Genomic DNA, 26642 nt, shown 5'->3' with positions numbered 1-26642 from the left:
TAGGAACAGTTACGTTAAAAAGATAAGACTTAATTGAATGACAAGTAACACAAGAATGAATTTTAGTAGATAGCACAAGAGACACTAGCTTTTTAGAGCAGTGCCCAGTATAGTATTTATAGAAAAGAGAAAGAGAAGCAACATTACAACGATGTGCTAATGGTTGGAGATTGGCTGCAAAAGCAGGTCCAATTATGTTTACAATGCGCATTTGCACCTTGTTTAAAAGAGAAAGGGTATCATTGGAAAATCTGCCCCAGATATGGCAACAGTACTCTATACAAGGACAGACTTGAGATTTATAGAGATAAAGAATTAAATCCAGAGCAAGAAAGTGTCTAGTACGATGAAGAGATGCAACCTTAACAGATGCTAACTTTGGAATCAATTTGATATATGGTTTCCAAGTATGATTGGAAGTAAAAGTTTATCCTAGAAGATGAAGGGTAGACGACTCATCAAGTACATTGACGCTCATAAATATAGGAAGATCTAGATTGTTTTGTTTGATTCCATTTCATGTAATTGTGGATTGCAAGAAAGGGAATCAACATTTATTTAATACAAGCATTCCACCAACTTTTGCTTGATTCTTGATCAATGGGGTGACTTGACCATTCCTATCAATGTTACCACAAAACCAAAATAGACATTTAAAAAAAATCCTACAAAAAAATCTTAAATGCTTAGTATTTAGAAACAATATCATAAAAACACACGTAAAATGATATTATAGTATGGTTTTACTTATCTTTTAACTAAAGTTTTTCAGCAACAAAAAAAAAAAAGAAATTAGTTTAATTCGTGCCTGCTATGTTGTGTTGTTTTTTATGCTTATTATTATGTGGATTAAAAAAGTTTTATTTGTTCATTCGGTATCTGGCTTCAGCATCTGGTAAAATAAAACATCTGGTAAAACAGGTGATAGGTAAAAACATTTAATCTAACACATGTAAATGTTACCAACATGTTAAAGTAACCCTATTTTTTTTTTTTTTTCCTTTATTACCTTTTTTTACGTTTTGATCTATTTTTGCGTTTTTTACATTTTACTATTACGTTATCTTAAAAAATATAAATACAAATAATAATTGCAACAGTTTAACATGGAAACATTTTAACTAAAAAACAAATTATTTAATATAAGAAAAAAATTGTCTCTTTTTAAGAGTCTACTCATAAAAATAGACAATTTAAAATCAATGAATCATCAATTAATGTATAGTGTATTAATGAGATAAATAGAATAGAGATATTTTTAAAAATAAAGCATTAACCAAATTATTTCACATTCATAAATTGCTAAATCCCAAACTTAATTTGAAAAAGTTTAAAAACAGCTTAGGTTACAATAAATGTATTATACTGGCAGATTTTGCAAAGAACTATCAGTTTTTAATATATAATGAAATACAAAGAATTTAACAACAATAAACATAAAATTCAGTTGTTATATATTTCAGAGAAATTTCTAAACAAAATATTAACCATAAAATGTTCTGTTTTTTAAAGATGACCATGACCTTTTTAAAAGATTACAAGACCATGATGTTCTTTGTGTTCAAATTTCAAAAAAAATATTAAAGTAACTAAGAAATACTATAGTCTACAATAAGTAAAGAAAAGAAATACTATAGTCTACAATAAGTAAAGAAAAGAAATACTATAGTCTACAATAAGTAAAGAAAAGAAATACTATAGTCTACAATAAGTAAAGAAAAGAAATACTATAGTCTACAATAAGTAAAGAAAAGAAATACTATAGTCTACAATAAGTAAAGAAAAGAAATACTATAGTCTACAATAAGTAAAGAAAAGAAATACTATAGTCTACAATAAGTAAAGAAAAGAAATACTATAGTCTACAATAAGTAAAGAAAAGAAATACTATAGTCTACAATAAGTAAAGAAAAGAAATACTATAGTCTACAATAAGTAAAGAAAAGAAATACTATAGTCTACAATAAGTAAAGAAAAGAAATACTATAGTCTACAATAAGTAAAGAAAAGAAATACTATAGTCTACAATAAGTAAAGAAAAGAAATACTATAGTCTACAATAAGTAAAGAAAAGAAATACTATAGTCTACAATAAGTAAAGAAAAGAAATACTATAGTCTACAATAAGTAAAGAAAAGAAATACTATAGTCTACAATAAAAAAAGAAAAGAAATACTATAGTCTACAATAAGTAAAGAAAAGAAATACTATAGTCTACAATAAGTAAAGAAAAGAAATACTATAGTCTACAATAAGTAAAGAAAAAAAATACTATAGTCTACAATAAGAAATAACTAGTATAATTTGTGGCCAACTTGCGGTATTCCATTGATCAATTCTTTGCTTACATTTTTTTAGTGTCCAGTCTGCCGTCTGTACAAAATTTATTTCATTTGTCTATGAACTACTTGTTTTAATTGCAACTTCTTCATCTAATACTTTAAATGCTTGTTCTATTTATGGATGCAGTACTTCTAGGATAAGGGAGTTTCAATATTTAAAGTTCCTGCATCTAATGATAGTTTTAATACTTCTTGGAGGTAAAATTACTCTTAAAGATCATATTAAAGATATAAATTTGAAGACTCAAATAGAAAATAAGTGTCTGTTTACTTGTGAAAAGCATTTTCTTCCAAAAATGATTCTTCATAACGATAACAGAAAGTCACTAAAACCTGGAACATCACTGACTTTGTATATATACCAAAAAGTTTCATGTCATCAATTCCTACACGAAGGGAATCTGGATCTTCTATCTTTGCTAAAAGAGATGCTTCAATGATTTCAAATAGTATTATTACCTTTAAACTTATGTATAAATCATACAAAGAGTTCCTAAATAGTATTACCAAGTTGAAGATTTGTGACTGCACAGTGAGTGGGAGTCCTGTTGTGGCAGAATTTAAAATTTATTATACAATCCACTTATGGACTTGATATAAAATATATGTTGATAACAGTGTTGCTTTTGCCATTCTTGGCACTTTCTTGCTATATTCTTGGCTCATTCCAGATAATCATTCAATATATACAAAATACAGAAGATTAATGTGTCATATTTCAGCTTCAAATCTTATTTCTGTTGTTACTTCTTTTAACCTTTATTCTGAAGTAACTGACGTATTTGCATTAAAATCAAATCTTTATATTACACATTGTATTTTGAAAAAAGTTTGATTTATTTTCATCTAGGAATGAGTTTCCTTTAAATCAGACATTTTCAATTTCAGTCATGTATTATGCTGATTGAGTTAATGTTATGTTGTTGTTTAATGTTATGAGTTAATGTTGTGCTCAATGTAAAAGCATAGAAAAAAATGAAACCATAAGTTTAAAAAAAAATATTGCCAATGCTTGTATCCCTGCTAAATTAAATGCTGGTTAGCACCTCTTCATTCTATTACCTTTCTCATCGTTCTTTAACATTCTCCTTTTCCCCAAAACTGCACTCTTTTAGATGTAATTTCTGATAAAATTGACCATGTCCTTTCTTTTTACCCCTCTGCTAATATTTTTGTTATTGGTGACTTTAATGTTCATCACACTGAATGGCTTAGTTCTCACTCCACTGACACTGCTGGCACTAAGCCCATAACTTCTGCATTTCTCAATCTCTTACTCAGATAGTCAACTTTGTGACTCATTTTCATGAAAACCCTCATTTACCTTCACTTCTTGATTTGTATCTCTGACCCTAGCTTGTGTTCAGTTTCTCCTTTTTCTTTTTTTAAAATTTTTTTATTGATGCGATGTAAAAGTCCTTGTTAAATGCTCTTCAAAGTTGAATTATGAAAAGACCATTATTTCAATCTTTTTCACCTTTTTCTTTTTCTCCCTTAAGTGGCTCTGACCATGCAATGATCTCTATAAATCTTTCATCTCCTACCTCTTCCTCAGACTATCATTGTACTACTTACTACTACCCTAAAGCTGACTGGGTTTCTTTTCATGATTTTCTTTGTGACAGTCCTTGGGCTGATCACAAAGAAAATGCGCCTCCTACATAACTTGGGTCGAGGCAGGAAAGGAAGCTTTTATTCCTTCTTGGCGGTTCCAAATCAAGCCTCATTCTACTTTATGGTTTTTATCTTCTTTTGATGCTGCTAAATCTAATTGTAATCATTTTTTCATCTTTTTCAAAAGAACATCTCTCTTAAGAACAAACGGTTATTTATTATAGCAAGAAATCAGTGTAAAAAGATGCAGTCTGATGCTTAGCTCCATTATACTCAGTTCACTAATTCTCGCATCTGATCTCAGAAGTTAGGCACCAAAAACTTTTGGAAAATCCTCAACAGCACCATTAACAAGGGTAGCTCTAACATTCCATCTCTCATTCATGGGACTGATCTTATTACCTCCTCCAAGGATAAGACATAACTAATTGCAAAGAACTTTTCTTTAAATTTGACTCTTGAATCTTATGGCTATTCTCTTCCTTCTATTCCAATTAAAAAGGTTAACCTATTGATTGATATTCAAATCACTCCAGCTTCTATTGCTCAAGTCATATCTCAACTAAACTCTTCTATGGCTTGTGGTCCAGACAACATTCCTGTCATACTCTTACAAAATTGTTCTCCAGAACTCTTTTCGATTCTCTCTAAACTATTTAATAAGTGCTAGACTCTGCCTTGTTTTCATGAAAAATGGCATCTGTTGTTTCAAATTTAAAAAACTCTGGAGAACATTCTAAACCCTCTAATTATTGTCCTATTAGTCTTCTTTCTGTTATTAGCTAGGTCTTTGAGTTTTCGATCAACAAATTTCTCACACCCATCTTGATTCAAATAATTTACTGTCAGACAATCAATATGGTAGACTGTCTGACAGTAAGTTAATGACTTGCTAACTACTGTGACTGAAAGATTTTATTGTGCATTAGATGGAGTTGATGAGGCTATAGATATATATGAGCTTTAGATATATCAAGGGCTATAGCTCTTGATATATCTAAAGCTTTCGACAAAGTTTGGCCTGCTGGCCTTCTCCATAAGCTTGCTTCATATGGTGTATATTGGAAAGTTTTTGATATTATGGGTACCTCAAGGCTCTATTCTTGGTCCTGTTTTGTTTCTTATCTACATTAATGATCTTCCCAATAACCTTAAAGTAGCTCTTTTTACTGGTGACTCAACTTTGTACTTCTGTCTTGACAAAAAGTCTCCTCTTTTGATCGCTTAGAACAGGCAGCTGATCTTCAATCTGATCTCACTTCTGTAACAGATTGGGGTTCAGAGTGGCTTGTAAATTTTAATCTAATTAGATAAGTGTTTTTACAGATATATATATATATATATATATATATATATATATATATATATATATATATATATTTATATATATATATATATATATATATATATATATATATATATATATATATATATATATATATATATATATATATATATATATATATATATATATATATATATATATATATATATATATATAAAACGGGTGATGCGGAAGTTATTGGACAAATCCTAATTTCATTATTTGAGCATAATAATTAGTTTTTGTGGTTTTATGCGTAGGCATAAACGTTCTATAAAATATAAAATTTATTATTTGAAACACAATTATTTAAAATGAGGTTAAATGCAGCTGAACGAGAATCTTTTCGAAAGCGACTAAAAATGTTTTTTGTAAATAAACCTAATATATAAAAAAAAAAATCCTAAATCATTTTGAAAAGGAAGGATTTGCTCGAAGTACAATATATGATAACCTAAAAAGACTTGAAACTGTTCAATCCTTTTCTGATAGAAAGCACCCTGGTCGTCCGACATCCTGGACTAGAGAAAAGAAAGCCGAATTAACGAGACTTGTCAACAATCGAAAAGGGGTCAGTCAGAGAAAAATAGGTATTAAATTCGGTGTAAATCAATCGACAATTGGTCGTCAGTTAAAAAAAATGAATATTAAATATAGAAAACATGAAAAAACTCCAAAATACACTACAGAACAACAAATAAAGGCAAAGTAGCAGGAAACTAGTTAACCAACTCTATAACACAAAATCGCTTCTAGTCATCGATGACGAAAAATACTTTTGTTTTGCAGGGGACAACATGCCTGGAAATTCTGGATATTACACAAACAACAAAAAGACATTGCCAGAAAGTGTTCGTTTTATAGGAAAAGAGAAATTTCCAAAAAAATTATTAATGTGGATAGCCATATCTGACCGTGGTATGTCCGAGCCATTGTTTCGCATTTCCAAGGCTGTAGCGATCAGTTCATCAATCTATATTAATGAATGTTTAGAAAAACGACTTCTTCCATTTATTCACAAGTATCATGGAGAATTTAACTATTTATTTTGGCCAGATTTAGCAAGTTCTTCTTATTCTAAAGATTCTCTAAATTGGGTGGACCAATATGTCTATTACGTTGATAAAGAATCTAATCCCCCAAATGTGCCTCAAGCACGACCAATTGAAAATTTTTGGGGACATTTGGCACAGAAGGTTTACGAGGGAGATTGGCAAGCTTCAACAGAGCAAGTTTTGATTGATCGCATTAAACTAAAACTACAAGAAATTGATTTAAACTTTTTACAGTCGCATATTCCCGCTAAAACTACAAGAAATTGATTTAAACTTTTTACAGTCGCGACTCCCGCCACGTCCCTGGTAGTACCGCGCTCAACTTGTTTCTCCGCGCAGCGGCCTTGTTCGTCAAGGTTCGTGTTTCGGAGTTAAAGAGTTGAGAGAGGGTTATAACCACAAGTAGCCTCTTCATCTGTAGTGGCCTTCTCGGCCTTGGGGAGGTGAATTATAAAAAAAAAAAAAAAAAAAAAAATATGAAAGGCGTCAGAGCAAAATTGAGATCAATTGCAGATGGTGGTGTTTTTTCATATAAAAAATAATATATTTTTATTAAAAGATAAACGCTTTATTTTAAAAAAATATAATAGTAGTTTGTTTTTTTATTTATAAATAAGTTATTGACGTTTTTATTTTGTCCGATAACTTCCGCATCACCCGTTATATATATATATATATATATATATATATATATATAAATTGTAGTAGGGTGACCTGATCAAGGTAGGTGCTCCTTAACCTTGGATGGCATTCTTTCTAGTGGTAGTATCATATAAAAAATACCCAGTTCTGATCTTAATGAAACAAATCACAGACAGTAGTTTATGAATCAGTCAGAGCAGAAAGTTAGCCTGAAAATATTTGTTTATTATAAATTTAAAACTATTATGTGTATTAGGGTGGTTCAAAAAAATTTTTTTTGAAAAATATCTGCAGCTCTTAACTTAATGTATTTTATATGATAAAATAACACTGGATTTAGAAAAAAAAAACAAAAAAAAAAAACAATATTTTTGAAAAATATCTGCAACTAGCACCTTAATGTGTTCTTTATAATAAAATAACACTGGATTTCAAAGTTTTTTGAATAAAAAATATTTTTAGTGGTGCCTTGAGCATTTAATGGGTCTATAATATTAAAAAAATATATATAAAAACTTAAAAAATAATTATTATATTATAAAAAAACATTGATAAAAAAAATAATAACTAAAAAACTTTGTAAAAACACATATTTTATATTTTTATTTAAAAAATGTCATTTTCTAGGCAGTAAAATCTAAAATAATATTTTTTTTTATAAAATGATGATTATTTTTGAAATTTTTATATAATTTTGACTTCATTTGAGACCCAACAAGACATACTTTAGGAAAAAAAAATTTAATAATACTAGGGATCCATTAAATGTTCAAGAGTCTTGAGGTATCCTTAAAAATACTTTTTATTCAAAAAACTTTGAAATCCAGTGTTATTTTATTATAAAGAACACATTAAGGTGCTAGTTGCAGATATTTTTCAAAAATATTGTTTTTCTTTTTTTTTCTTTTTTAAGATTATTCACCTCCCTGAGGCCCGAGGGGGGCCACTACAGTCGAGGAGGCTACTCTTTTTTTTTTTCTTTTTTTTTTTGTGTTTTTTTATTTTTTAGTTGTTATTCGTGGTGCAACCCTCTCTCAACTCTTTAACTCCGAAACACGAACCTTACCGAGCAAGGCCGCTGCGCGGAGAAACTAAGTTTTGAACCATCCTAGTGTATATTATAATATTATATTTTTAGATTTATAGATTTTTTTTCCAGACTCATTCAACCTTCAACTTTTCAAGTTTTCTATCAACCGTTTTCTTGCTCTATAACTCGAGTGTAAAATAGTGGTTGCTTGCAGCCTTGTTAGGAGTGAATCAAAATATAAAGTATATATATATATATATATATATATATATATATATATATATATATATATATATATATATATATGTATATTCACAAAAATCTTATTAATTTTGGGTCCTTTGGGGTTAAAGTCTTAAGGTCTTTACCTATCACTTATTGACACAAAACTGACAAATCAAAACATTTTTTATTAACATTACATAGCAATTTTTGAAATTTAGAAAAAAAGAGAATCAATTTGCAAAAATATTTATACTGACAGCAGTTCCATATGATGAAGCTGTTCCAACCTAAATGAATTAGTTACATGTAAGCACAATACATTTCGGTGGATTGATATGGCTACAGAGATCTTATAAACCATGAATCTCTGAAAATAATAATCACTTTAAAATCTGAAACCAAGTCATATATAATCATCACTTTAAAATATAACAAATTACTAAAAATGACCAAATTATTTATGTGCCTCCTTTTTGATTATTTATTCTCATAGTTCACCTCTAAACTTATTTTTGGAGAATGTCTATTGGGCACCATTGTCAAATTTGATCACAGTAGTATATGTATCAACAAGATCAGGACTGATATGGTGAAAAAGATACAACTGTACAATATTTATATCAAAAAAACTTTATTTTACTGTATATTTATTATTTATTTATCTATTTATATTTATTGCATTATTGCATTTATTACTATAAAGGCTTTAACGCTTTTATAGTAATAAATACAAAAAAACTACATAAATGAATATAAAAGAATAAAAAAGTCAATTGAATAAATTATTCTTCACAATTTCCGAATAACTCTCACCATGTTATAAAATGTGTAAATTAGCACAACTGTTATAGTAATGTAGTAATTGCACACCAAACCATAATTAAAGTGTTTGGCAAGTTAAAAAAAGTGCAATTGGATGTGACAAAATGATAAATTATATAGAAAATATTACAGTGCCTAGAATTATGAATAATGATGGAAATTGAGTGAGCAATTTAAAAAAATTTTAATTTACATTTTCCTACATACAAAAATAAGATATATTAAAATAAATTTTTAAATAACTAAGTAACAAATAAAAAACAAAATAATGGTTATAAAATAAGTACTTTCTTTTATAGACTAAAAATTCTTTTGAACTTATACTATTTTATCATAAGTATAAATATTCTGCCTAATATAAATTGTGAAGTTCTCTTCACAATTTATATTAATAATAAATTTTATAATGGTAGTTATGAGCATAAAATTATGGACTGTAAACATATAAATTAAAACACATAGAACATACATTAAAACAAACATGTAGAAATTATAATTTGCATGTTTTAATAATAAAAAAATAAAAAAAATAAACAAACAAAAAGTACTGATGACAATCGTAGTAATGACGAAAAGAAAATTAAAAGAGTATTTTAATAGTAAGGATAATAATGTCTAAAAGTTAGAATAAAAAGTTTTTCAGAACTTTTTCAAATTGATTTTGTTCAAGATAGAGTAAAGGTGTAAAAAATTAACACACCAAGATATTTAATAACTCTAGAAGGATATAGCCATTTATTATTAATTTTGATTTTAAAATTTTTAAAGAAATTGTTTTTTCTCAGAGTTTTTTTGGTGTTAAGACATATTAGGTTAGCATTTAACCAGTGAACTATACTTTTTAGATCCTAATTAAAATTTTTACATAAAGAATGATATAATTTGTTGATGTGCAAGAGATTTGTATAATCAGCAAACAGATGAACTGACAAGAAGGGAACATAGTTGATTAGGTTGTTGACATAGATTAAAAATAAAAGAGACCTAGAACAAAACCTTGAGGAACACCACACAAAACTGATTTATTACTCCAATTAAAACCACCATACTTACAAATTGTTTTTGATCTGAACGATAAGTTCAACACCATTTACAATACCACAAATTGTAAGTTTTAATTTAGAAATCAAAATACTATGGTCAACAGTATCAAAAGCTTTTTATAAATCGATAAAAACACCACAAACGAAATGACCAGTATAAAGAGTTTTCCTGATTTAATCTGTAATACTTTTAACGCATGGCAAGTAGAATGTTTTGATCAAGAACCAATTTGAAAATCACTTACTGTAATATATATAACATATAATAATAAAAAACTATTTCACAACATTTTACAAACATATTTTCACAAAAGAAATTAGTTTGATTAATGATAATAAAAATTTTAATATGGAAGGCATTATGATCTATACTAATAACTTAATGCTTCATGTCAGGTCAGGTTATTCTACTGGTAAGAAGTAATCCAGTACAATCTGCTTCATGTCCTGCTGCCATGTAGGATACGCTTTTTTAGGCAAAGGCTAGAAGATGACAACTTCAGCTTAAAACACCCCCTGCCTCGGGGCTCTTGGTTGATTAAAGGCTACAGATGGTGTCTCGATAAAAATACTCATCTTGGGCAGATGTTGAATGCATCCAGCTACTGCCTTATAGAAGGCCTCCTAGGCAAAGACTTGAGGGGTAAACAGATTCGATCCATTGACCAGCCTCGCACCCCCTTCTTCATCTATTAGGCTAGCGTAGATGTATTTTTAATACATTGTTTCCAGTTTAAGATGTTGAATGCTGGATCTTCTTGACTTAATGCATGGGTTTTGCTTGTGTCTCTGTTTGTCTGACTAGGCAACTCATTCTATTATCTCCTAATGAGAGTACAGCTCTAAAACTCAGTTTTATGGTTATGAGGCCGGCTAGTAGTCAGGTTTCCCGAACTCTGTGGTAGCTCTCAGAGAGGCTGATTCCATCAACAGCTGTAAAATATCAAAGTATTAACAGTGCCATGTTGCGCATGGATGATGTCCCTGTTTGTACTTTTGGTGTGCATTGCCAAGGCCACATTTAGAGCCCTTTGTTATGGCTTAGGGTTTATTAATAGTAATGTGGCAATTGCTAGGGGTATTAAACAGTGAACAGAGTACTATCTATGCTTTGAGTCAAGTTCTTTAACAAATTTAAAAATGAATAAAGTACCAAAAACTATAAAACACAAAAAACCATTGTCATTACCCAGTTTTCTAAACATACCATTCACTAATATTCGTGGTCTTCGACGTAACTTTTATTCTGTTGACTCTCATCTCTTGCTAAGTTCACCAGATCTATTTGCTCTTTGTGAGACTAATTTGAGTTCAGCTGTCTCATCTTGTGATCTTAGTGTTGATGGTTATTTAACTTTAATTTGTAAAGACTCCAATAGTCAGATGCTTGGCCTGGACATTTACATTCGTAAGAATTCACCCATTTGTCGTGAAACTAGGTTTGAATCCACAGACTATTCTTTCATGTGCTTTCGTTTAGCACCACTTCACTCTATCACCTTTCTCTTTGTTCTATATCCCACTCTTTCATCTCAAGACTGCACTCTTTTTAATGTTAGTTCTGATCATACTGACCAAGCCCTCTCTCTTTATCCATCAGCCTATATCGTTGTTGTCAGTGACTTTAATGCTATTCACACTGAATGGATTGGCTCTAGTGTCAGTAATTCTGCAGGCATTAAAGCCCACAACTTTTGTCTTTCTCAAGGCAAAAGATGTGATCCTAGTCAGTGCTCAGTTTCTCCAAATTCACCCTTAGGTGCTTCTGATCACAGTTTGATCTCTCTAAAACTAATATCTCATTCTTCTTCATCACCTGAATCCCCCTATTATTGTACCTCTTACAACTACCTTAAAGTTGACTGGGACTCTTTCCATGATTTTCTTTGTGATGGCCCTTGGGTAGAAATCTTTCATCTTCCTGTTGACAGATGTGCTTCTTACATAACTTCGTGGATTCAGGCTGGCATGGAATCTTTTATTCCCTCTCAACAATTCCAGGTCAAGTCTCACTCTCCTCCATGGTTTTTCTCACATTGTGCTGTTGCGATTGCCAATCAAAACCGTTACTTCCATATCTAACAGCAAAACAATTCTCCAGAAAACAGATGTCTGCTTATTACTGCTAGAAACCATTGTAAAAAGGTTTGCAGCAGTAATAACGCCTAAGCCTGATATTCTCAGGTCATGAAATCTTGTATTTCATCACAAAAATTAGGCTCTCATGACTTCTGGAGAATCTTTAATAGTATCAATAATAAGGGAAAATATGTTATTCCACCTCTCTTGTATGGTTCAGACTTTGTCACCTCACCAGAACTTTTTATCAATATCATCTCTTGATTCCACTAGTTGATTTCTACCTGATATAGCCGTAAAACAAGTTGATCCATTGCTTGATGTTTGTATCACTCCAGTTTCTGTATCTAAAGTGATTTCCTGCTTAGACTCTTCTACAGCTTCTACAGCCAGGACAACATATCTGTTATAGTCTTGCAAAAGTGTTCTCCAGAGCTGTTGTCGATACTTACAAAACTATTCAATAAGTGCTTATCAGAGTCTTGTTTTCCAGCCTGCTGGAAAGCGGTATCTGTTATCCCTATTTTCAAAAATTCTGGAGAGCAATCTGATTCGTTTAACTACCATCCAATTAGTCTTCTTCCTATCATTAGCAAGGTTTTTGAATCTTTAATTAAAAAACATTTAATCTCTCATCTTGAATCTAATAACCTATTTTCTGATCATCAATATGGATTTCGATCTTCTACAGCTGATTTGGTAACAGTAAAAACCAATAGGTTTTAGTGTGCATTAGATAAAACTGGAGAGGTTAAGACTATTGCTCTTGACATTTCTAAAGCTTTTGATAAAGTTTGGCATGCTGGTCTTCTCCATAAGCTTTCTTCTTACGGTATATCTGTTAACAACTTTAAGATTATTGAATCCTTCCTTTCCCATCGTAGTTTAAAAGTTGTCCTCGGTGGACAGCACTCTTCTTCTTATTCTGTAACTTTAGGGGTTCCTCAAGGTTCTATCTTTGGCCCTATACTCTTTTTAATTTACATTAACAATCTTCCAGATATTCTCACATCTAAGGTGGCATTATTTGCTGATGATACTACCATTTATTCTTATTGTGATAAGAAGCCAACACACTCTGATTGCTTGGAGGGGGCATTTGAGCTTTAAAAGGATCTCACTTCTGCTACAGCATGGGGCTCACAGTGGCTGGTGAACTTTAATTCAGATAAAACCCAATTTTTTTCAGCCAATCATTATCGCAATAATTTAGATCTTTCTATATTTATGAACGGTGATGTACTCGACAAGTCATCTAGCCTTTATCTTCTAGGATTAACTCTTACTTATGATCTTTCTTGGAAACCATACATCAAATTAATTGCAAAATTAGCATCTGCTTAGGTTGCATCTCTTTATCGAGCTCGTCACTTTCTTACTTCGGATTCTATTCTTCATCTCTATAAATCTCAAATCTATCCTTGAATGGAATACTGTTGCCATATCTGGGGCGGATCTTCCAATGATACCCTTTCTCTTTTAGACAAGGTGCAAAAGCGCATTGTAAACATAGTTGGACCTGCTCTTGCAAGCAACCTCCGACCATTATCACATTGTCATAATGTTGCTTCTCTTTCTCTTTTCTACAAATACTATAATGGGCACTGCTCTTAAGAGCTAGCGTCTCTTGTGCCATCTACTAAAATTCATTCTTGTGTTACTTGTCATTCAATCAAGTCCTATTCTTTTTCTGTGACTGTTCCTAAGTGCTCCAAAAAGCCTAGTTTTTTTCCTTGAACGCCAGATCTTTGGAATTGGCCTTCTTCATCTTGCTTTCATAATTCAAGTAATTTGCAATCCTTTAAGTCGTCTGTCAATTGTTATCTTGCTCTACAATCTTCATCTTTTCTCTTCCAGTAACTTTCAACTCTTATTATTGGTTGCTTGCAGCCTTGTTGGATGCGAAGATGTTTAAAAAAAAAAATTTACATTTTATATTTTATTAATAAATAACTAACATTGTTCTACAATTTTTATTTTATTCATCATTTTATCATTTAAAATTGTGTTTCAGTATTGAAACAAAATATCAGTAAGTAAAAATAATGCTTAACAAGAAATTAATTTTTATTCACTGTTAAAGTATTCTAAGAAACGTGCAAGATTCTAGAGAATCTAAATTGTCTTTAAGATAAGACAATCTAAGATTTGAATCTAAGATAAATTGAAAAGATTGTAAAATAAATATATTAAGGTCGCAAGATAAATAGAAAAGCTCCCAACTTTAATGCAAAGTTTAAATGTTCAGTGTTAAATTAATTTTTATTATTAAGGAAAATTACATTTTTAATACTAAAATTTAAATAAAAGACTCGTTATATTTATACCAATATCAGTTTGATGGATCTGCTGCAAAATATCTTCAATGCTAAAACTAGTAGCCAAGTCCAATAATGGAATTTCCAAACATAATTCAAAATTTTCTTTAAGAGTCTGTATAGTACATTCAGTTCTTAGATTTAAACTGCAGGCTAATGCTTCCTTAAAATAAAAATGGCAAATTAAAAAATAAATAAATATAATAAACAAAATAAAAAATACATAAACAAAAGAACTTTATACTATAAATGTTATTATATATATATATAAATATATATATATATATATATATTTATATATATATATATATATATATATGTGTGTGTGTGTATGTATCACAATTATTATACAACGAGGGTTTTCTATTAGAATATAATAATTTTTATTATATTATTTTTTTTATTATTATTTATATTATCATTCATATTTTATTATATTATTTTTTATTACTCGGCTTTTATTTTTATTTACTTGAATTTTGTTATTTGGTATTGAATTCACATCTCTCATTGTCCATATTATTTCATCAAAAATATTAGCGTTTCAAAAATTTTGGTGTAGCTTTGACTTTTTGTAATGAAGTCCTAAAAAAATATTTTGGGAGAAAACTAACAACTTTATAAAACTTATAGAAAAGAAGCAAACAAGCTAGGCATACAACTTTTTTCTATAAAAATAGAATTAAAAAGTTTTGCAAGAGGAAAAAGTGTTGAAAGAGGTTGTGTGTTAATCAACTATTGAATGACTATTTAAAAAAAGTTTTGAACGTTCTTCCAAAAAAAAATTATATATTTTAATGTTCTTGTTAAGTGCCATTTAACTAAAAACTTAACAAATTTAAAAAAAAACTAAATGGGCAATATTGTCTAAATGTAGATATTTTTCATTTAAAATGGCCCTTGATACACAGGAAAAAATTTGTTTTTGGAATGTAATAAAATAAATAGGGATTGTAAGTCCTAAAAAGAGTTATGGTTTTAAAAGTCATAAAATTACCGTTAATACTTTTTAGTGTCCATGAACTCCAAAATTGTTAAGAGGCTTATGGAGAATTTTAGGTAAAAAGTCAGGATCTGGTGTCCTTATGTAAAACGGTAGCAAGAGACTTTGAAACTTTAAATTAAAAAAATAATCAAAGACAACTGATTTCATAAGTCTCTTAGCATTTTTAAAGCTAATGAACAAAAGGAATAAATAGTTATTCAAAACTGAGATGGGAAGTCCTATTTAAGATTTTCCATCCCTAAAGATCACTACATCTTATAAATAAATTTTTTTAATTGCATAGTCTCTAGTAAAAACTTGCTTGGTCTATAGTAGAAATCTGCTTGGTCTCTAGTAGGAGTTTGCTTGCTTTCCAGTAAAAGTTTGCTTGGTTTCTAGTTTGAACTTTATATAAGAAATTAACTTACTCTAAATTAAAATATACTGATTTTAGCTATTCAAAAATGCAAACCTATATTTTTTACATTTAAAGAAAAACTCTGTTAATAACATAACAAAAACGTATGACAACATAAAATGAACAAGTTATACTTATTTCATATCTAGTCTTTAAAGAACAAGTTTTCTAATACAAGTTTTTACTAAAGCTTTTTGAGAAAGTATTATGACAATTTTGATTATTTGAATATATTTGAAAAAATATTATGGCAATTATGACTTTTTGAATAAATACTATGGCATATTATGAGCTTTTTGAAAAAATATTATGGCAAAGAGTTTTTAAGTCTTTAATATGAAACAATTGTCACATCTTCAGTATCAATTAAATTTACTTTTTTTAAAAAAGAATATATTATTTTTATCCTTATTTTGACTTTTTAAAAAAATTCTACTACTAAATTCTATTTGTTACATCCATGTACCAAATAGAAATATTATATTTGGTACATCCATGCAGCAACAATAACATCCAGAAGTAGACCATAATGAACACTTTAATTTTAATAATAATTTACAGCTTTAAGTTATTATTTACTTTAATGGTGACTTACCTTTCCATAAACTACAGAATGCTCTCCAGTCAAAATAAGTTTTCCAGGAGCACTTGAAATAACTTTATTATACATATCAACTTAAATAATAAATTTAGGTAAAAATCATGATAAACGTCTACCGTGGTTATTTTTCTTTATTTTTTTATTCACAAAAATATTTTGAAGTATATTAAATTCAAAAATAATATTCCCTTTTAAATAACTTTTTAAATTATTATTAATGATTAAGTATGTTAACATTGTTAACATACTTAATTATTAATAATATGTTGAAATTCGATGTTGGAAATTCGATGTTGGCCCAATGTTGAAATTCGATGTTGGCCGAATGCAGGTTTGATCACTGGTTAGGCATTGGCCCAACATTGTGTACAACATTGGCCCAACATTGTGTACAACATCGGCCAAATGTTGTATACAACACTTACCCGATATTGGCCCAACGTTGTATACAACATTTACCCAATGTTGGCTTAAGATTGTATACAAAATTGGCCTAAGATTGTATACAACATTGGCCCAATATATGTAACATCGGGGCAATATTGCATAAAACATTAGGCAAATATTTCTATAAATTAGCTATATGCTAAATTTCAACAATAAATGTTGTATGTCAACCTAATGTTTTATGCAACATTAGATCATTGTTACAAATTAATGATTTGTATCGCTACATTGAAATTCATAGAGAAATAAAAACAAAAATGTATGATACAAGTATAAAAATTTATTTGTTTAATTTACATAATTTCTCCATTAAATATACATAATGCAAACACCAAACATAAACCAAAAACTAACACATTGAGTTTTAAATATAAAAATTTCCTATAAAATTTATGGAGTTTTGATAATGGCTAAGCTACTTGTTATTGAATCGTGTTTAGCTAATAATATTTGGTGCCTATGACTATCATCTTTTCTTCCACCATCTCTATCACATGCCTGCATAAGTCATGCTTATTTGACTTCACAGCTTCTGCAAAAAAAATTAGTTGTTGGTTTAATTATGCACCAAAGAAACATATCAAATTAAAAGTAATTGTGTAATGCAAAATTGAAACTAAAGAAATATCTTTTTTAAACCACTTCCCAATAGCATCATAAAAAAATATTTACCATTTGCTTAAGTATTTTCTTGTCTTTTAACTTTTCTTCTAGAGTATACAAATTCTCTAATGCTTTTAGTGGCAATGACACTCTGTCAGGAAAATCATTAATTGGCATATCTTTGTTACTCTTTCTAATTAAGCTTAAAATGAAATTTGATGTGTTTTGTACTTCAATGCTTGCCAAGCGTGCCAATAATACCTGCATATCTTTAGGGGATACAATTTTATCTCGAAACAATAAAATTAATAATATTCTTAAGAAACTATACAACAAATTACATACAACATTTAGAATTTATGAAAGTAAATTCAACAATTACTAATAAAGCAAATAAAATTAAAGACAGAGGGGCAAATTTTTAACAATAAAAATAAATACTTGCTAATGGATTCATAATATTTTTATGAATTATGGAATTTGCTGGTGTGCATTCAATTTCTGGCACTGACACAAAACAATTTTCGTTAACGTTTGAGATACAGACTGCACTGTAAAACAAAAAAATTCATACTAAAACAATGTTTTTCCAATGTTTGTAAATAATTTTTTTTAATAATTTTTATTCTGAATATTAATAATAAAATTTTCAAAAATAATATCATCTATAAAAATATTGTATTACCTTGGTGTATTAGATAAATCTAAATAAACCTTTATATAATAAATAATAATGAACCATCAGCAACTGTTAAAACTTTAAACTCATATATATACTATGTTTTCTTTCTTAAGAGTTGATTTCAAATGGATTTCAAAGTTGGTGTAAACTTTGATATGTTGATTATTGCACAATAAAATGTTCATTAACACTCTGACTTTTTGACTGTAATATATGAAAAAAATCTTTAAAAATTGTAAAAGTTAAAGCTATGAATAAAGGTTTCCAATCATCAGACAAACAGACTTGAATTAAAACTTACCATTTAATAAATTTTGTTCATTCAACTTCATTGAACTTCTGCAAAGAGTTTGGAGTTACAGGTAGATCCCAAAGTTTATTAATATTTTTTGTATTATGTATGAAATTGAGGATAAATCATAACTAAAATCTGAAGAATCTTCTACACCAAGATATACATAATTTTTTGTCTCTTAAATCTTTATTTTGGCTGATCATTTTTGCTGTCTTCCTTTTTTGTCTCCAGAGCAGAAGTTTAGCCTTCTGCAAAGTTCAACCTTGCTTTGCTATAAAAATCTATAAATCAATTCATTAATAATTAAGTTATAACTAAAGTTGTATAAGCTTAAAGTTAAATTAAATGTTAATAAATCAATTAAATCTGTACTGGAATTCTGTGAAAATAATTAAATAATTAGGTGCGTGCCTAATAATTAGGTGTGGTATTATATGATCTATTGAATTTTAAGGAACATATTTATTATATAGCAAAAAATATCTTAAAAAACAGGTTCTCTGTGTAGAATATCTAGATATACTAATAAATGGACTAAAATACTAGTTTTCAACACAATAATTACACCACACTATCAGTATTGTACCTCTCTCTTATTAGGAACAAATAAAGGGAATCTTCAAATCCTTCAGATGCTGCAAAACAGAGCAATGAGATCTATCCTCAAATGTAATTGGTTTACACATAGTGTTGATATGCTTAATGACCTAAATTGGGTATCAACTAAACAAATTATTACAGTAAAAGTTATTACGTTTGTACATAATGTTATCTAATTAGAAAACGTCTCCACTAAAAAAAATGTGAGTTAAAAATGAGGATATGCATAGTCATTACACCAGAGTATCTAAGGACTATCATATTCCTTAACACAATAATAACATTGGATGGAATTCAGTATTCTGCAAAATAATTAAATTGTATAACAGTTTGCCACCTTTAATAGAACAATTTTGAGAAGAAACTTGGAATGAAAGTTGTAAAATATGTATATTGAACTAGTTTAATGCCAATTTTTTAATAATAAAAATTTTTAATTCAATATCAAAATTCTAATCAATATTATATAGAATGGAGTCATGTTGTAACTGCTGTCATAAAAAGTTAGTTAATACCTCAGCAAGTAAGTATACTTAATGTGATTTCTGTTGAAGAAGAACTCATGAAAAAAAAGGAGAAAAATATTATTATTTCTGGTGTTTCAGAATCCATCAAAATTGATAAAGAAAAGGAAGCTGATTTAGAGAAAGTTAAACATATCTTTCCTGGCATAAATATTGATACCAATAAAATTATATACATAAAAAGATTTAAACCAAAAGCAAACATCCAAAATGTTAAAGGGACAATACTTGTTGAGTTATCATCACAGGAACAAAAATTCCAGTTCTATCTGCAGCAAAAAACTTAAAAGGAAACAAGAATTTTTATTATTGTATTCATTAACCTGGATATGACACCAGCACAAGCCAAGTTAGACTAAGATTGCATAAAGCAAGAAACAAACTAAATGCTAATCTGAGAAAAGAATCACTCTTTCAATATGGTACTAGGAGCAACACAATTCAAAAAATTAATAAAATTAATACTCACAAAAAGTCAATTACAAGCTTAAAAAAATACCAAAATTTTGTACTAAAAAAAAAGACCCCAAGAGCAACAATACACAAAAAATGCATTTAAAATTTTCCTACAGTAATGCAACATCTTTAAAAAACAAGAACTAGTTAGCTTAATTTCCAATTATGAAATAATCGCAAACTCTGAAACTTGGTTTAATGTATCACACATAAGCGGATACAAGAACATAAAGTTCCAAACATAAGCGGATACTTTGCTACAAGAAGATAAACAATTAGAAAGTTTTGTAAGTACTATCCAAAATGAATTTCTTTTTCAACATGTGTATATACCAACCTTTCAAACAAGCGATTGTGAAATGACAAATATACTTAACCTTGTTTTCACGGAAGTATATGAGGAGTCAATGAGCTAAAAATAGGAGCTCCTTTATTTCATATCAATAAAGCAAATCTTTTGTTAGTATTTAACTTAAATTTGTTAAACAACAATATGACAAAAAAATACTCAACCAAAAAATTTGTCTACAGAACTACGATGATTTGAATTATTGACTAGAAAAAAATATTGAGTGGAAAAATAAACTCAACAATGATCTTAATATTGAAACAAACTATGAAAACTTCATCGAAACATGCAACATTGGATGTGAAAAGTTTATAAAAAAACAAAATTCAAATTTCATGCAAGCACAGTCATACTGGTTCAACAAACAACTAATAGAGCTAATCAAAAATAACAAAAAACTTTGGTTCAAATTAAAAGTAAGCGGTTTCAAACATGATCTATAGATTCAAGAGATGAATTAGAGAAAATTTTTTTAGTAAATAGTTCTAAATTATACTTGGGAGAGGTCAGATAAGATCCATGTATGAGAGGTGGAGTATAAGACTTTGTTAATGACCTGATTGTTAATTTTTTATAAATATATTATTTAAGTAACTATAAAAGTTACTTAAAAAACATATTTATCAAAAAACTAACAATACCTGAAAACAAAAAAGAAAGATGTAGGTGAAATGAGCTGTATTTGAGCATGAAAAAAAAATTGGTAGAAAATGAAAAATCGAACCCAATGATGATTTATTCTTACATCAACAAAAAATGAAATACGAAAATTAGTATCAAAACACTCTTGGATGAGGGCAATTTAATTGAAAATAAAAAAAGATGCAAAAACGTCTAATCAAAAGTTTCAGGAGTCTTTTTGCAAAGAAAATCTAAACGAGTTTCCAGAATTTCCCTTACAAACCAATATCAAATGTGATGACAACACTAAAAATATTTTCAAATTGTGAAGTGGTTAAAAAATTAAGAGAGCTAAACAAACAAATCAAGCCAAACTGGTCCAAGTCATTGTCTAACTCAATTCTGTTCTTATTTAAATTATGGTTTAATAGTGGTAAAATACCTGAACTAAAAAGACTAGCTAAGGCTACACTAATTCAAAAGAATAGAAATCACTCAGATGTTTCAAAGTGGGCTGTCCACTTCCATAACATTAGTGATCTTCCATAACATTAATCATTTTATAATTAAATTTTTATTTTAGATTTTAGTAAACAAAAAGCTACGTTTTTTAACGTTATTTAAAAAGTGAAAAATAGGGAATTTAACAAGATTTTTAGATTATAATTTTTTTTTATATATGTTTTTTATAAAATGAATATTATTTTTGAAATTTGTATATGATTTCCCTTCATTTGAGACCCAACATGACATAATTTTGAAAAACTTTTTTTTTAATAATATTAGGGACCTATATAATGTTCGAGGGTCGGTAGCAACCCCTTAAAATATTTTTTATTCAAAAATTTCTTAAATCTAGCATTTTTTTTAATTATATACAACATATTCAGGGGGTGCCAGCAGTCATTTTCAAAAAAAGTTGTTTTTAGAACCAACTTAATATATATATATATATATAATATATATATATATATATATATATATATATATATATATATATATATATATATATATATATATATATATATATATATATATATATATATATATATATATATATATATATATATATATATATATATATATACATTTATATATATATATATATATATATATACATTTATATATATACATATAGATATTTATATATATATTTTTAGTATAAGTGATATTTAAAAAAAGTAATAAAGTAATATAATATATTTAATAATTTTAAATAGCATAAAATTGGTAACCATATTGAATAAAAGAAATTAAAATAAAATAAAATAAATGAAATAAAATCAATCTTTTAACATTGAAAAATAGAAGATCTAGATCTAGGGGTGATATAGTGCAACTATACAGGTTCATAAATAACTTAGATGTAATTAGTTAATCAATTGGTACAAACCTCCTATATTTATAGAAATCTTTATTGTAAGAGGGGTTTTAAAGGAAAGATTAAAAAAATATGTAGGCAACAAAGCAAATAAACAAATGGTTGACATAATTTTTTATAAACAGAACAGTAGGCAAATAGAAGCATTTACCACAAGAAGTTGTGAATGCAAAAAACCAAAACATTTTCAACACCTCCACAACAATTATAAACAAAACTGTGAAAAGCTGTTACAGTTTGAAAAGATTATACTTTAAAGTGCCACTAGGATTCCTACTTGGAATCATCCAAGTAGGATGGTTCACAAATGTACAAAAATGTACAAATAGACACTGTTACAAATATTTGTAACAGTGTCTGTTAGTGAAACTATGCATTCAAATGCATAGTTATTTGTACTTTGTAATTTGTACAACTATGCAATTAAATGAATAGTTGTTATTTTAGTATAAACAATATATTAACTGTACACATCTTTTTTTACAACTAGATATTAAGAGTCTTAAGACTCTTGAGCATTAAGTGGGTCCATGAAATTATAAGACCCTTAAACATTAAATAGGTCCCTGATATTATCAAACAAAGTAAAAATATATAAATATTTCGAAAGTAATAATTATTTTTTATAAAAATTGTTGGTTTAAAATTTAGCGCACAAAAACGGCAAAACAAACCAAAATAACCGAATGCGAATTTATATCGTTTATATCTTGAAGGGAGAGGTTGGTGATTTTGTGACTTTTTTTAAAAAAAATTTTTTTCAAAAACTAATAATTATAAGAGGGCTAAGCCTAAATCATAAACCATTAGTTGATGTTAGATGTTAACCCTTAGTCTTAGATGACTTTTTAAATTGACAAAAATTTGAGTTGATTAATGTAAACTTTGCTGCTTCCACGGCTTGCATATTTTGAAACCCTATACAGACTCAGAATAGGCAGGAAAATGAGCAATCTGATTCGCTGATTTTGAAAGAGAGGCATTTTCGATTTTGTTGAAAAATATAATTAAAATCAAAACAAACAGATTTTTGAAATAAATTTCAAAGTAATGATATACTAAGTTTATCAATACAAGTCATGTGTTACTATTAACACAGGAAATTCATTTTATTTTAGTACTCTTCAGAGTATTTAAAATGTATCAAAATCTATTTGTACAAGAGAATTTTCACTCGTAAAAATTTCAATAAAGTTTATCTTGGTGATGAAGATTTTATCTATTGTTAATTTTAAGAAACGAAAAAAAAAAAATGTGTTGAAGTAAATTTGAAAAATCTACAAATGCGTTTCTCTTAAAATATGCCCTTGGCCTTAAAGCATTCTCAAATACATAGTTTATATAAGTATGTTGTACGAGACTAATAGTGAAGCACTTTAGCATACAAAGTTTTTATGCAAATTTACGTGACTACTGGTAAAGAACTTTATTTATAAACTGATTTACATGTTTATTATAAAGAGTTGAAAATTAGAGTTTTTTAAAAAAGAAAATTTGTACTAATTGAAAACTAGCTTAAATGTTCAATGTCAATATATGAGCTCTGAGGAGATTTTGTTTTCATGCTTTGTTTAACCATAGTTTGGAGGAGGCTGATATATTTTTTCATTACGTAGCTTTAATAAAACATCGTGTTAAACCATTAAAAACTTTTTTTAAATTTGTAAAAATTTTGGCAGGCTGCATTAAGTTATAAAATATTTGAAAATTTAACAAAAGAAGTGATATTTATGTTTGTCTACAGAACAGTAATTTTTGGTACAGTTTCATATAAACACTGACATTAAAAGCAAGAAAAAGTATTGAAGTCAAATAAGTTAACCAAATAAAAGTGGACTATGGCATAAATAAAAGTGGATTATGGCAAATGGTTGTGGCATTTTTTGTATTGCAGTAATTGAAAAAAAAAAAAGATTTAAAAAACTAAACTAAGTGGTTAAAATCAATCGTTTTAATGAAAAAAGAGTAAAAAAAAAAGAAAAGAAAATTATCAAAAAAAAGAACAAAATAAGTTGTCATGCTATGAATATTTTTGCTATTATAAAATGTGTTTTGTATGTATAAACTCTTGAAATATTTCACTTGAATTTGCATGTGTGCAATTTTGCAAGATTTCTAAATGTGTTTCTCATGAAATATAATGCCCGTGTTCTATAAAGCATGCTCGATACAAAGTTTATATGCAATTGCACCAGACTACTGGTAAAGTACTTAAAATATGAAAAGTATAAATTTTAAGCTCAGGTAGAGGTTGTTCTAAGCTCGTTACTGCATGTTTATACCAACTTGTTAATTATAAACAGTTTAACATTTAAAATTTTGGAAAAAGAAAATTTTTACAGATGTTTTGCCAAACTAGCTTACATGTTTCATATAAATCTACGAACCCTGAAGAAGTTACTGTTCAACCTAAATTTTGAGAAAGCTGATAAAGCGTACATCAATATTTTTCTTTATATATATTATATAGGATGAAAATTGGATATTAATCTAATGGAAATAATTTGAATAATAAATTGGATAATAATCTATTGGAAAATTTAACAAAAAAAGTGATATTTGTTTTTTCACTGAACATTAAAATTTTACTGAGTATTAAAGTCAAAAAATTTAACCAAATAAAGATGAATTATGGCAATTTTTGTAATAATAATAACTTCATCAAAATTAGATTTTACATTTGAAGAAGCAAGTTTTCAAAAAAGTTATTAATATTTCATCAATATTAGACATAACGCATCTCTGTTTTTATATTAATAAACAAGAGATATTCACAGAAATTTAAAAAAAGGAACACTTGTCTTTATTGGTTATATTAAAAATTACATAATAAAACTATGAATAAAATTTGTAAATATGAAGTACATTTTATATAAGATTTTTTTTCTAATTTTTTTAGAGCAGACATATTTTCTTTTTCTTCTGGAGTATATAATGTAAAATAAATTATTAGCATTATAAATATATAAAATTTATCAAAGTTTGCTGCTTTATTTAATATTATTTACCATCAGTTGCTATTGAAGGAAACACATTTTATATTAATTATAGAATACAATAACGAGTATTTTGTTAAGGTTAAAAGCTATATATCAACAAACATGTATTGACTTTTGAAATTGAAATAAACAACAACATGAACTTGCGTGTTTGCAATCTTTCTTGTTTCTACCTTTTTACACTTAGTTTTTCATAAAGGTGTGTTAAGTTGAGATTTATTGCTATTGGTAATCAGTTTACTATATCAAAACATACTTGTGGACATCAGGTTATAGATTTTTTCTAATAGCTTATTATGCTACAATGCTTTGCGATCTTTTATTACTATACATTACCAAAGGATATCTAAATTTGCTCTTGCTTACAATTGCTTTTAATTTAAGAGTGTTACAAATCATCTGAGCTAGCTATAACAACCAATAAGCAATATTCTTAAACTTTTTTAGTGTTGTATATAATTTATATATGGGAGTAATAAACGTAAAGTTCTAAAAAGAAATTAGGCTATTTTTTCAAAATACTTTTCTTCCTAAATGATTAGATAAATGGGAACTTAATTTGAAAAAAAATTATACCAAGTTAATAATAGTATATTGATATTAGTAGGTAAATTTTAAAACTGTTATAAAAAATCTATCGTATGAGAATCACAGCATAGTCAAGTTTTACCATCTGGTTTATAGTTTGTTACAATGGTTGTCTTTTTTATATCTTAGAATTATAAAAACAAACTAATTTTTTTAAATCTTTATTTTTAAGGAAAAATTCTGAAAATCACGGATGTTTGAGTTGTGAGGGTTTGTATAAGTATTTGTACTATATTGCACAAAATTGGATAGAAAAATCATAATTTTTTTTGCTATTACTATTTGGTTTTTTATGAAATTACTCAAATTCACTTTTATTATTCATTACGTTTTTTGACATTTGTTTTGAGTCAAACATATGCGCAAAAGCCTCTCTTTTAAAATCAGCGAATCAGATTGCGCGTATTTCTGCCTATTCTGAGTCTGTGTAGGGTTTCAAAATATGCCTATGGCTTTCTCAGTCAAAGATATCGCCCATATATCACCGATGAAAAAATAAATCATATAATTATCAAATAAAAATAATAATGTAATAATTATTTAAACAACAATAATAGTTAATACGCGTCATAATGCTTGTTATGCTATATAGCAAAAAA

General features: G+C 27.9%; 1 protein-coding gene and 1 long non-coding RNA gene across 5 annotated transcripts in view; both read right to left on the bottom strand.

Annotated features, from left to right (window-relative positions):
• Positions 1 to 16604, bottom strand: part of LOC100200754 (mevalonate kinase) — a 59968-nt gene extending 43364 nt beyond the window's left edge. The window contains exons 1-3 of one of the 2 annotated variants that reach the window (XM_065799065.1): positions 16493 to 16576; positions 14967 to 15079; positions 14504 to 14657 (exon numbers count right to left, since the gene is read on the bottom strand). In XM_065799065.1, the coding sequence (XP_065655137.1) occupies positions 14504 to 14657; positions 14967 to 15005 (193 nt within the window). In that variant the 5' untranslated portion in view covers positions 15006 to 15079; positions 16493 to 16576. Of the gene's footprint in view, positions 1 to 14503; positions 14658 to 14966; positions 15080 to 16492 lie in introns of both variants that reach the window. The other variant, XM_065799064.1, reaches the window with a different exon arrangement.
• Positions 16605 to 17210: 606 nt separating this feature from the next.
• LOC136080928 (uncharacterized) lies at positions 17211 to 18841 on the bottom strand. 3 transcript variants are annotated; one of them, XR_010638732.1, is made up of 4 exons: positions 18532 to 18841; positions 17990 to 18434; positions 17618 to 17838; positions 17211 to 17477 (listed from the first exon to the last, which is right to left on the bottom strand). It is a non-coding gene; the product is annotated as an uncharacterized LOC136080928 (long non-coding RNA). The 3 variants fall into 3 exon arrangements; XR_010638734.1 differs by having other exon boundaries at positions 17618 to 17817; XR_010638733.1 differs by having other exon boundaries at positions 17990 to 18099.
• Between the last annotated feature and the right edge of the window lie 7801 nt (positions 18842 to 26642).

Source organism: Hydra vulgaris, chromosome 06 (genome assembly GCF_038396675.1).
Source record: "Hydra vulgaris chromosome 06, alternate assembly HydraT2T_AEP".
Classification (NCBI taxonomy): domain Eukaryota; kingdom Metazoa; phylum Cnidaria; class Hydrozoa; order Anthoathecata; family Hydridae; genus Hydra; species Hydra vulgaris.
The sequence above is the reverse complement of the archived record's forward strand: the minus strand, read 5'-3'. Positions and strand labels throughout refer to the sequence as shown.